General features: G+C 45.8%; 1 protein-coding gene across 2 annotated transcripts in view; it reads right to left on the bottom strand.

Moving 5' to 3' along the window:
- FEZ1 (fasciculation and elongation protein zeta 1) overlaps nucleotides 1–12,214 on the bottom strand; it is a 40,757-nt gene that overhangs the window by 7,673 nt on the left and 20,870 nt on the right. For both annotated transcript variants that reach the window (XM_079708027.1, XM_079708026.1), the window contains exons 4-7: nucleotides 7,993–8,079; nucleotides 5,930–6,098; nucleotides 1,558–1,829; nucleotides 275–355 (exon numbers count right to left, since the gene is read on the bottom strand). In XM_079708027.1, coding sequence (XP_079564153.1) covers nucleotides 275–355; nucleotides 1,558–1,829; nucleotides 5,930–6,098; nucleotides 7,993–8,079 — 609 coding nt within the window. The remainder of the gene's footprint in view (nucleotides 1–274; nucleotides 356–1,557; nucleotides 1,830–5,929; nucleotides 6,099–7,992; nucleotides 8,080–12,214) is intronic.

The following is a 12,214-nucleotide window of genomic DNA, read 5'->3' as shown; positions in this document are numbered from 1 at the left end:
ATTTTGTTCTGAAAACAACTGAACTCATAGGTCTACAAGTAGTGTTGAGTTTTAAGTTTTATCCAGGCCCTCTATTATTAAAGCTCAAAAAACTTTGCCTTTAAGAAAACACTTTCTGTTCCTCCTTAGAATGGAAGAAATTGTTAGGACATTTCCCCCTGCAACCTGCCCCAGTGAGGGGATAATTCTAGTGAAGCACCATCCCCTGCTCTGTTGGAGAGACCAAGTTGCAAGAATCTGGGAAGGAAGCTGGGAGCAGGGAGATGGGGTGTACCTGCTTGTCAGGTCCTGAGGGGCCAAAGGTCTGGCGGATGCCGCTCTGCAGGATGTTGGAGATGCCTTCCATGCTGAAGCGCTGGGAAGGTGGGAGAGCGAGACTCAGAAGGGCAAGTGCTCCCTGCTCATATTCATCGCCCCGGGACGCCTGGGTCCTCCCTAAGCTACCTGGACCCGTCAGCTTCCATACTGTCCCAGATCCGGGCCCCAGTTCTGCGACTAGAAAGCAAAGGTAAGACCTGGGCTAAGACACAGGCCAAAATTTCAGCCTGAGCTTTGCAAGAAGCAATAGCAGAGTCTCAAAGACTCTTATCTGAGTAAGTGCCTCAGGCGACGAGACCCCCCCTGCACTCCTGGGTTTCCTCATTTCAGCCTCCATTGTGTAAATAGAAAAATAAAGCAGCAGAGGGAAACCTCGACAGATGAGGATGAAAATGTCTCAGGGAAGAAAACAAAATGCCCAGCCATTGGGAAGGGCAGGTGTAAAACGACTGTCATCTGGAAAGCTTTTTCCAAAATGCATATGCCCGGGCCCAATTCAGTAGGTCTGCGGGAGAGCCCAGGAAAAGATATTTTGAAAAAGCTCCAGGCTTCCCTGGTGGCGCAGTGGTTGAGAGTCCGCCTGCCGATGCAGGGGACACGGGTTCGTGCCCCGGTCCGGGAAGATCCCACATGCCGCGGAGTGGCTGGGCCCGTGAGCCATGGCCACTGCGCCTGCGCGTTCGGAGCCTGTGCTCTGCAACGGGAGAGACCACAACAGTGAGAGGCCCGCGTACCGCAAAAAAAAAAAAAAAGAAAAAGCTCCTTAGCTGATTCAGCTGAGCTTCCCTGATGGAGAACCACTGGTTAGAAGAATCTGGTCAATATCACAAGGCATCATAATGTTCCATCCTGAAACACCCTATGGACGTCCTAAAGAGATGAGTCAGCACCCTAAGCTGTGCTGGTAGCAGGCTTGTCCCAGGGCACAACTCCTTTCAATCCTAAATGCTTTCACCTCACTTTTTCAGATCTAGCCTAAGAGAGCACACGCCACAGTCACTTATTTTCCAGTGTTACATCCTGTCTCCTCCAGTTAGACCGGGAGTCCTCTAGGGCAGCAGAGGGCACGGGTGGGCTCTTCTCCCTCTCGTGGCTCTGCTGTCTGCCAGGGTGTCCCTGCTCATTGTCACAGCTTAGGACAGGTCTGTCTGGGGCCACGGCAGGGCTGGTCCCGGGACCTGCAACGGGGAGCTCGCAGGCGTGGGTGCGCTCGGTCCTCGCGCCAGGCTGTCCTCTTACCTTGAGGGGCATCTGGCTTCCCTTCTCTATCCGGCTGCTCTGCAAGCTCAGCCCTTTCTCTTTCCGCCTCTTCTTCATCAGTTCCCGCTGCTCCTTCTGCTTGTTCTGCACCTCGATGAGCACCGTGATGAAGGAGTTCTTCACTTCCTTCTCGAACTCCAGCTCGTCCCGGCGGGCCAGCTGCTGCACCAGCTCCTCTGAAAAGTCTCGGATGGCGCCCTCCACCTGGTCCAGCAGCTCTGTCAGCTCAGATCCAGACATGTGCCTCAGTCCTGCAGGGGAAGACCATCCTGCAGGGTCACTGCATCAAGCCCAGCCCACTGGAGAGGCTCCCGGGTCCCTGGCCGCCTGACAGGTCAGGAGGAGACCCCCTGGCCCCAGACAATTCCTCAAAGGGCCACAACAGACCTTCACAATTTAGGGGCGTGCCAGCAGGGAGAGCCAGTTATCGACTGCGGAAGAGAACATCATCTCAGGGAAACAAAGGAGGGAGGAAAAACAGCCCCCAAGGACTATGGACTCTGTGGACTCTGTCCCCAAAAACGTGTGTGGGCAGACGTGTGGTTTTTGATCCCTTGTTCCATCTCCCTATTTTTCCTCTGTCTCTGTAATATTCCTCATGTGAAATGGGTCAAGAATTGGGGTGAAAAAACATGATGAAGGGGTTTGGCATCCGTGCTGAGGAGAAATAGAGAGGTGGTGTTTATTCCCCAAACCTGATCAAGACACAGCCGACAGCAAAATAAGCAGAGTGATCTGAGGCCTTCTTTACACCTACTGTCCTGTGTCGCAGTGCACGTGCCCAAAAATACGTGAAACATGTAAAGATGGGCAACATGTACAGAAAAATGAAGTCTGGCTTGTTGGTACCGAGTCGTCTGCTACTGTCAGAGAAAAGGAAAGGGAACCTGGGAAAACAGGACACAGATCACTTTGTTTTAAACTCTTGTCCCCTAAGACTTCTTCACCTAAAGTAGATTCGGGAGCATATTTTTGAAAGTGCCCCTTCCTAGTGGCATCTTTCGTTTCTACATCAGAATCCATTTTCCTTTCCCTTTCCGCTCCTGCTCTGCCGGGGTATTTGCTGACTTAGATCAACCTTCCCCTCTAATTTCACTCTTTGGAGCTGTCCTCCCCCTTCTGTTTTTGCCATTTCACTCCGCATTTCAGCTGCTTTCCCGAGTCTTTTGCTGAGCAGTTCTATGTGTGGGACCTTTGTGTGCCGGAGAATGGCCTGATTGGAGCAGCTGTGAATGCAACACCAGGGCCAAATCCACTCCATCCCTCCCAGCGGATTCCTTCTGCTGCTATCGCCCTGCCTCTGCTCTTCAGAACCACAGGGTTTTACTTAGAGGGTGCAGTTCTTCAGATCACACCTCTATTTTCACCACTATTCTAGTCCATACTTGGACCTTTATACCCTGACCAGCCCACCTTCCCTCTCCATCGTTTATAAGTCCCGTCACCCCCATTCGGATCCACTCCCAGGGAACATGTCCCCTCCGGCCGCCTGGTCACCACTATCCCCGCAGATGGATGAATTTTATACTCAGTTTTGCCACTGCTGTTACATCTTTTAATTTCACGCTTCATCCACCTCTTTCTTTGCAGGACCATAATTACCACAAACCTGTGTCAGAGAGTTAATACGATACACAGATTAAGAGTGTGGACTCTGCAGTTAACCTGCCTAGTTTCAAATTTTGACTCCACCCCTTAAGACTTGAATGTGGCACAGGGGCAAATATGCATTAAAAATAAAAGGCTTAACAAACACATGAAAGGGTGCTCAACATCACTAATCATTAGAGAAATGAAAATCAAAACTACAATGAGGTATCACCTCACACAGGTCAGAATGGCCATCATCAAAAAATGTATAAACAATAAATGCTGGAGAGGGTGTGGAGAAAAGGGAACGCTCGGGCTTCCCTGGTGGTGCAGTGGTTTAGAATCCACCTGCCAATGCAGGGGACATGGGTTCGAGCCCTGGTCCGGGAAGATCCCACATGCTGCGGAGCAACTAAGCCCGTGTGCCACAACTACTGAGACTGCACTCTAGAGCCCACGAGCCACAACTACTGAAGCTCATGCACCTAGAGCCCGTGCTCCACAACAAGAGAAGCCACCGCAATGAGAAGCCCACGTACCACAACGAAGAGTAGCCCCTGCTCGCCACAACTAGAGAAAGCCCACGTGCAGCAACGAAGACCCAACGCAGCCAAAAATAAATAAATAAATAAAATAATTTTAAAAAAAGAAAAGGGAACCCTCTTGCAGTGTTTGTGGGAATGTAAATTGATACAGCCACTATGGAGAACGGTATGGAGGTTCCTTAAAAAACTACAAATAGAACTACCATAGGACCCAGCAATCCCACTACTGGGCATATACCCTGGGAAAATCATAATTCAAAAGGAGTCATGTACCACAATGTTCACTGCAGCTCTATTTACAATAGCTGGGACATGTAAGCAACCTAAGTGTCCATTGACAGATGACTGGATAAAGAAGATGTGGCACATATATACAATGGAATATTACTCAGCCATAAAAAGAAATGAAATTGAGTTATTTGTAGTGAGGTGGATGGACCTAGAGTCTGTCATACAGAGTGAAGTAAGTCAGAAAGAGAAAAAAACAAATACCGTATGCTAACACATATATATGGAATCTAAAAAAAAAAAAAAAAGGTTCTGAAGAACCTAGGGACAGGACAGGAATAAAGACGCAGACATAGAGAATGGACTTGAGAACACGGGGAGGGGGAAGGGTAAGCTGGGACAAAGTGAGAGAGTGGCATGGACATATATACACTACACTACCAAATGTAAAATAGATAGCTAGTGGGAAGCAGCCGCATAGCACAGGGAGATCAGCTCGGTGCTTTGTGACCGCCTAGAAGGGTGGGATAGGATGGGTGGGAGGGAGACGCAAGAGGGAAGAGATATGGGGATATACGTATATGCATAGCTGATTCACTTCGTTATACAGCAGAAACTAACACACCATTGTAAAGCAATTATACTCCAATAAAGATGTTTAAAAAATAAAATAAAATAAGAGGCTTGATTCTCCCTGTTGAAAATAAGGGAAGAGACTTCCCCTCTTCCTCACCTCCCTTTTTTTTTTTTTTTTTTTTGCGGTACGCGGGCCTCTCCCTGTTGTGGCCTCTCCTGTTGCGGAGCACAGGCTCCGGACGAGCAGGCCCAGCGGCCATGGCTCACGGGCCCAGCCGCTCCACGGCATGTGGGATCTTCCCGGACCGGGGCACGAACCCGTGTCCCCTGCATCGGCAGGCGGACTCTCAACCACTGCGCCACCAGGGAAGCCCCCCTCACCTCCCTTTTTCTTTCAGAATCTCTCTCTCTCTGTCCTTTTCAAATATATGTGCATCATTTAAATGGCTAAATAAGCCACTGGCCAGTCTCAGGACTCAGATGTGCTTCCTCAAGGACCTGGGAGCCACTGCTTTGAAAAGTCATCCCCAAGAAAGAAAACAGGGGCCTAACTTGTCACCTGACTCTAAATTGCAAAATTGTAATGGGTTGTGTCCAGTTGGCCACAGACACGGGTTAGATTTGTTTCCGGTTTTGCAATCCCTTTAGTGGGTTGACTGTGACATGCATCAATTCAATAATGAAATTGTTTTCATTTTCTCAGAAAGAAAACCTCTACTTCTGTGAAGAGGTTTTCTGGGTGGGGAGGAGATTTTATTTCTTAATTATATTTCTGCAACAGTGGCCTCGAAACAAGTCACTTACCCTCTTGGAAACTCAGTTAGCTCAATCCTAATGGGGTTGGCATGGGCGTGAAATGAGATTATGCATAGAAAGTTTTAGAACAGTGCCTGGCCCTCCAAAGCTCTCCAAAAATACGAGCTATTATTATCATTACCATTTGTAGGTTTTTTCATTGATTTCATGGTAGCATCATTGTGAATAGTGGGTTCAGATTTCCTCTACTTGTTATGCTTTAATCTTGTTCTTTGGTTTGTTTTACCGTTGTGTTCATTTTTAAAAATTTTTTATTGGATTATAGTTGATTTACAATGTTGTGTTAGTTTCAGGTGTACAGCAAAATGAATCAGTTATACATATACATATATCCACTATTTTTTTTTTTTTTTTTTAGATTTTCCCACATAGGCCATTACAGAGTACTGAGTAGAGTTCCTTGTGCTGTACAGCAGGTCGTTTTACCATTTTAATCTTGCTTCCTCCCCCAGCAATGCTAACTTCTCTCCTGATGTCCAGTAAGAAAGGTATTGCCAACTCCCTAGATCCGAGGTTCTGTTAGTGGCGTGTGAAGCATGTGCCCTGCCTGGCAGAGTTGAGTTGGTCCTCCGTGAGCCCGCCCCCAGGACTCTCACCTTCGTAGGACCAGTTGTTGTTGAAGGTCTGGGTCAAGGCCTGCATCTCCTGCAGGAGGACCAAGTCCGCCTGGGAGGAGGTTTCTCCCCCATCCTCCTCTTCTAGAACCTCCTCTTCCTCCTCAGGGTCTGGGGAGTTCTGCATCATTTCCTCAATCTCCTCAATCACCTGGAGAAGGTACACAAGGGAGTGCTCACTCTTCTCTGCTGCAGGGACATCCCAGCTTGAATTCTGATCAGGGAAGGATGTTCCTAATTTGCTGTCTGTAAAATTCCTAAAGCAATATTGTTACTTAATAAATATTGAATAATAATAAAACTAGATCTGACCAAAGGCTTACAAACACTCTTCCTTTGATATAAAGTCCTCTTTAATGTCAAACCTCTTCTAAGAACACCATTGAGATGAGTGTTTTATTGGAAATAAACTGCTCTTTCAGGAAATGAAGCAGAGATTCCTGGAAGGGAACATTTACTTCAATTTGCTGAGCACTTTCTTTCTAAGTGGGAAGACATTTTATCTACCCAACTCAAACACAAAATCCAGTCCATTCATTGTGATGATGCTTAAGACCGGAAAAAAAGTGTTCCTAGGATAACTCAAAATGGGGAGTTGCTTTTTTACATAGAGGAAAACAGCTCTTCCTCCAGAATTCACCTGGACAGGAACTAAAGCTGCCAAACAAAAGTGGAAATAAAGATAATGACATAATAAAAGGACAGGTAGGTTCTGGAGAGCAGAAAATCGATAAGAAACCCAGCTGTAATCTAGACTCTTGTAGGGGACAGCTCCTAGAAGAGAGAGTAAAATTAGATAACTGCCAAGAGGAATAAGGCTGAACTACTTTGTACATTAATTGTTTACACATAAAGAAAATGGAATAAGCAAAGACCACTTCTGAAAGGAGCCATCCATGAGTCTGGTCAGAATAGTGCATCTATATATTTGTCTGTTCTCGATGCTGTGATGGGCTCCATCTCCAAGGCCAACTGGTCTTTGAAGTGGGTTCCTGTATGTTAGGCTGGATCAAAGATAAAGGCACTTGGGTCCCCTCCTTTGGAATAATTTCTATTTTATTCCCAAGCTTTCCCATCTCCGCTCACAAATTTAAGGGATACTTCGTTTTTGACTACTGCAAGCCGTTCATGCAACACGAGCAAACTACACGACCCCCCTTTAGAATTTTATGGCTGAGCTTCTCTTTCAGAGTCATTATCATTGAACTTGTGTCACTGAATTGTATTTCCCCCCAAATTCACAAGGTAACTGCTAGCCCCTATTCTTTTTAATCTGGTTCCCTTTAATCTCTTGATCCTTATCTGTTTATAGCCCACCTTTTTACCACAAATATGAAAGAGTTCCTTTTACTGAAAAGCACTTTCTGGAACCAAAAGCTCCTAGTGGAGCTTTTTCAGAACCACTCTGTGAAAACACCTGAAAGGTGCCTGCTCAAAGCAAGTGCCCATAAATAGTTGTTGATTCAAAGGTTGAATAAAGAATCCAGAGACTCAGGAGTATTTTCCCTAAGTAACAAATTATTAAAACCCAAATATAAGCAACTCAATAAAATGTGAAACTTTAGATCTTTTTTTAAAAAAACAAGTGTTTCTAATACTTCTTTTGGAAGGCCCAACGTTTTCAGTGTTCTATGAAATATGAGAAAATGTCCATCACTTGGAAGTCTCTTCTGCCATTTCTATTCTTGTGAGAACAGCTATTTGGGACCCTTGTTTAAGTGTCTTGACTCCAAGCACAATGAGCTGCAATAAAGACACTTAGCAGGAAATGAAGGCAGTAAACGCTGAGCCCATCTCTGGCTGTTATCAGACATGGACCACATCCAACACACGTCAGGAATTACATCCCTAATTACAGCAGGTGTGTAAACTGAGGCTTAAAGAGACATGAAATTTACCAAAGACACAGCCACCACAAGACCATACATTTTTCTACTGCCTGAAAGGGATGTGGCAGGTATGTATTCAGACTTTTTCTCTATCAAAGGAACTAAAAGTCCCAAGAACCAAGACAGAGAGAGAGAGAGAGAGAGAGAGATTCGTACCTGATCTGCTGTGAGCAGAGGCTCCTCACTGATTCCAGAATAATGTTCACTCTTCTCATTGAACTCTTCCTCTCCTTTCTCATGGATCTGAAAGAAGTGTGGGATGGGGGATGGAATTCTGATTGACCATCAGCAGAACTAGGATTCTCTCCAGTCTCTAGAATAGATGACACTGACAGAGGCCGCTCCGGCCATCCCCTGTGTAAAGAGAAAATCTGAAGAGGTGTGCAGAGTTTCATCCAATTCCAAGCATACCCTGTCCACACAGCATGCATCACTGGGTCCAGCTTAGAAAAAGACAATAAGGCATGTGTGGCCGGCACCATTCTGACCCACGGGGAGCAGCACTGTTCTTTAACCGACAGACAGGTCATCTTTACATGAACAAGGAACCTTCTTGAGGTGAGGAACAATGGCAACCACCTCCTGCAGCAAAGGCACACTTGTTTATATAAGGAATTTCAATCTGGGGATCCGTTTCCAGAGTTTATTTTATTAGGCATTTTAAGGGGTGGGCTGTTCCAGTGCAAATAATCATGTTTTTAAAATGTGATGAAATGTCATCGTGTCATTGGAATCTAGGCATGGTGTCATAGCTGATGAAGGATGTACCGAAGCTCCATTGGACACGCCAACAGAACAACCTAAGCACACAAACCAAAGGACAAACTCAACAGCCACAGCAAATACTGAAACATTTGCCACATGTCTCCAAATTTCCATCACCCCAAGTAAGGTTCTGAAAGCTCACAACCATTGAGATTCTAGATGTTGAAGTCCAGCAAGGTATTCACAGCATATCTGACTCTACTGCCCATGTCCCAAGCAGCCATAGCCTGGTATTGATGTTCAAAACCTGCACAGGATAAGCCCCTAAACCACTGAACAAGCTGTCTGTGTCCAGGAGTCTCCTTTGAAAGTCATCCAGGGTCTGGCAAGAAGTGCCTCCAGGAAACCTTTCTGCAGACACCTCTCATCCAGGAATCAATTTCACTTGCGCAACAACAGCTGGCATGCTGATCTCCCACTTTCCTGGGGATTACACTTTTCCTGTTCTAATTAGCACCCCCAGGAAACACCCCAGTTCCAATCCAAGCAATCATGTCAGAGGGAGTCCATCCTCAGAAACTTCTCCCCTCTTCCTTGAACTCCACCTTGGCAGGTACCCCCAACAAAAAACATCACCTTCCATCTACATGTGCTTAAAACTAGGACTATGTCATAAAGAAAAAATCAAATATATCTCAAAGGCCCTCTGCTCTCAACCTGGATAAGGGATAGGACAGGGAGGTAATGGGACTATTTGAGGGGTTTTGTGCCAGATGGTGACATCTATTTCTGCTGTCGAACCCATATGCTCCTCTCTCCGCCAAGTCCACCACCTGTGGTACCCGCCTGCTTTCTGCAGCTCCCCACTGTGCAGAAGGAAACTCCTGTAGCCACGGTTTGTTCACAACTACTCTCACATGGCAGAACTTTCTTAGGGCTGGAAAGTCCTGTGGTAGAAGTGAGGATCATGCTGGGAAACAAAGTTTTCCTTTCTGTTTGGATTTTTTTTTTTTTCCGGTACACGGGCCTCTCACTGCTGTGACCTCTCCCGTTGCGGAGCACAGGCTCCGGACGCGCAGGCTCAGCGGCCATGGCTCACGGGCCCAGCCGCTCCACGGCATGTGGGATCTTCCCGGACTGGGGCACGAACCCGTGTTCCCTGCACTGGCAGGCGGACTCTCAACCACTGCGCCACCAGGAAAGCCCTGGATTATTTTTTATAAGCATCTGACAGAAGTGTTAGTCTATAACCAGAATTTTTTTCATAATAATTTGATTTTTTAAATGGAATATTTACATTTTCTGAGATGTGGCCAATTTTAGCAAGTTTACCTCACTGGCTGTTAATACTGCATCTTTCAACTACACCACCCCCCTTCCCAAGGTCCTCCCTCTGAGCTCCTGGTGAAGGCAGGGGAGAGCTTTTAGGCATAGACCCTTCTTGCTATTCAGACAGTAGGGAAGCCAGGTAGCGACATGGATGATTCCTAGTTAGAGCCTTCTCTCCCCTCTGGTACAAAGCCTGCTGGTCTGATTTTTCAGGCGTGGGTAAAACGAGATTTGAAAATGAATTATAAGCTTGTGAAAGTTACCATGAGTTCGTAGTATCGTGGGAGCTATACCTAACCCATATGTTCTCAGATCTCAGAAGTCTGCCGCTACAAAATGAAATAAAATAAAAGGAGACACATGCGCAAAGTCCTCCGGAGAAAGCCCTGGCCCCTTCCCTCTTCCCCACGTGGATCTCTGCCATCCTCTGCTTTCACTGCGCCTGCCCTGTCCCTCTCCTTTTCTCCTCACTCTGTAGCTTTTGTTCTGGTTCCCTCATCTTCCTCACCCTCTCTAAGCCTGGTCCCATGTTTTGTCTCTATCTAGTGGACTCTGTTCTGCTCCCGTCACTTCTCAACAAGCCCTCTTTTCCTTTCAATGCTGTTTACAGACTCCCTCCCTTCCCTCTGTTCCCAGGACAGCATCTTGTACAGAGTGTGGAAAGCTGGTGAGAAAGATTTTGGAAAATGACAGCATTTACGTATATTGATAACAGTATTCATCATATATATTCATACACATATGTATATGGACGAGTGTATGAATACTCTTATTCTTAATATATGACACATGCAGAGAAACTACTGCAGGGAGTTCTTTAGCCTCTTGTGTGGAAACGAGAAGTCTGTCAAATTGGGGCTGAATTTCTCTGTAGACTAAATCTTCAAGTTGTCTCCATATTATTGAAGTGAACTATGGCTCTTCCAAGAAAAAAACTCATTCTTCCGAGTGACTTCTTCCCAGAATTGAGAATAGAAGACCAAGATCCAGAAATGAGCCTAGCCATACTATTCAGCAAGCTGTTTCCTCCTCCTGCTTTCAGTAAAGGGTGTGCCTTTAGGGCTGTAACTTGGTCACTTAAAGCTTAAAAATAAATGCAGAGAATCTTCCCTGGAGACTAAGAGAGTGCTAAATCTAGGTGCACAGGAGTCTGAGTGAGAATTAAAATTCCATCAAGTTCTTGTGTCCAATAATGACTATTAACCAGTGTTGTTTGTTAAAGCATTCCAGATGATTCCATTCACAGGAAAGGGAATTTCTACTGCACAATATTTCCCTCCCCTTACCACGATTGTTTCACATGGGTGGTTGCCTTCTTGACCAAATTTAAGAGATAAAGATACATTTTCACCTCCAGCCAAAAAGTAAAAGAAAGAGAAAAAAATCACCAATATGTACCCAGCCCAAGGAAAGGGCAACTTAACCCATCTGTGTGGCTTAAGTCAGTGCTTCCATATCCCCAAAGGTAGATGCACCAGAACACAGCAAACAGCACGTGGCAACAAATATTTGTTGAAAGAAGGAATGAAAAGGAGAGGACTGAATGGAAGTACTATCACCTCCTATATTCAGCCCCACCTCCACAGATAAATGAGCTGCTTATTCACCTGGGAAACAGAAGGATGTAACTTACTGTCCTAGACTCCCATTTCCTCTTGTCTAAAAGAACCACCATCTGCTATCAATTAAAGTTACAGGGATAAAAGACAGCATCTTTTACATCACAGTCAGGAACATAATAGGTTCATTAACTGAAAAACCCAATTAAAAGTGGAGAATTGTGAATAATAATAATCATATATACATACATAGCTCGAGCATATTATTTTGACCTAAAAACATAAATGTACACTTACTCATTCACCAAGCTCCTAACGTAAGGCCAAGGCCTTTTCTTCCATGATGGGCCTCCGAGTAGAATTTCATGTAGTCTTTCTTGCATCATCCACATTACAACACAAATTTTGTTTCCTGTTTCTGTTTTTGTAATAGTAGAAGGAAGGTATGTGGGAGATTGAGCACACACAGTTATCTCCCGAAACTCTGCTAAAGTGAGAGTAAAGGGATCAAAAGAGAATATCCCACAGGGACAAAGAGAACTGGAGAAAAGACAACAGCAAAAGAGATGCTAGAGGGCTTCCCTGGTGGCGCAGTGGTTGAGAGTCCGCCTGCCGATGCAGGGGACACGGGTTCGTGCCCCAGTCCGGGAAAATCCCACATGCCGCGGAGCGGCTGGGTCCGTGAGTCATGGCCACTGAGCCGGTGCATCCCGGAGCCTGTGCTCCGCAACGGGAGAGGCCACAACGGTGAGAGGCCCGCGTACCACAAAAAAAAAAAAAAAAAA

Source organism: Hyperoodon ampullatus (genome assembly GCF_949752795.1).
Source record: "Hyperoodon ampullatus genome assembly, chromosome: 7".
In the NCBI taxonomy this organism is placed as follows: Eukaryota; Metazoa; Chordata; class Mammalia; order Artiodactyla; family Ziphiidae; genus Hyperoodon; species Hyperoodon ampullatus.
This window is presented reverse-complemented; position numbering and strand designations above follow the sequence as displayed.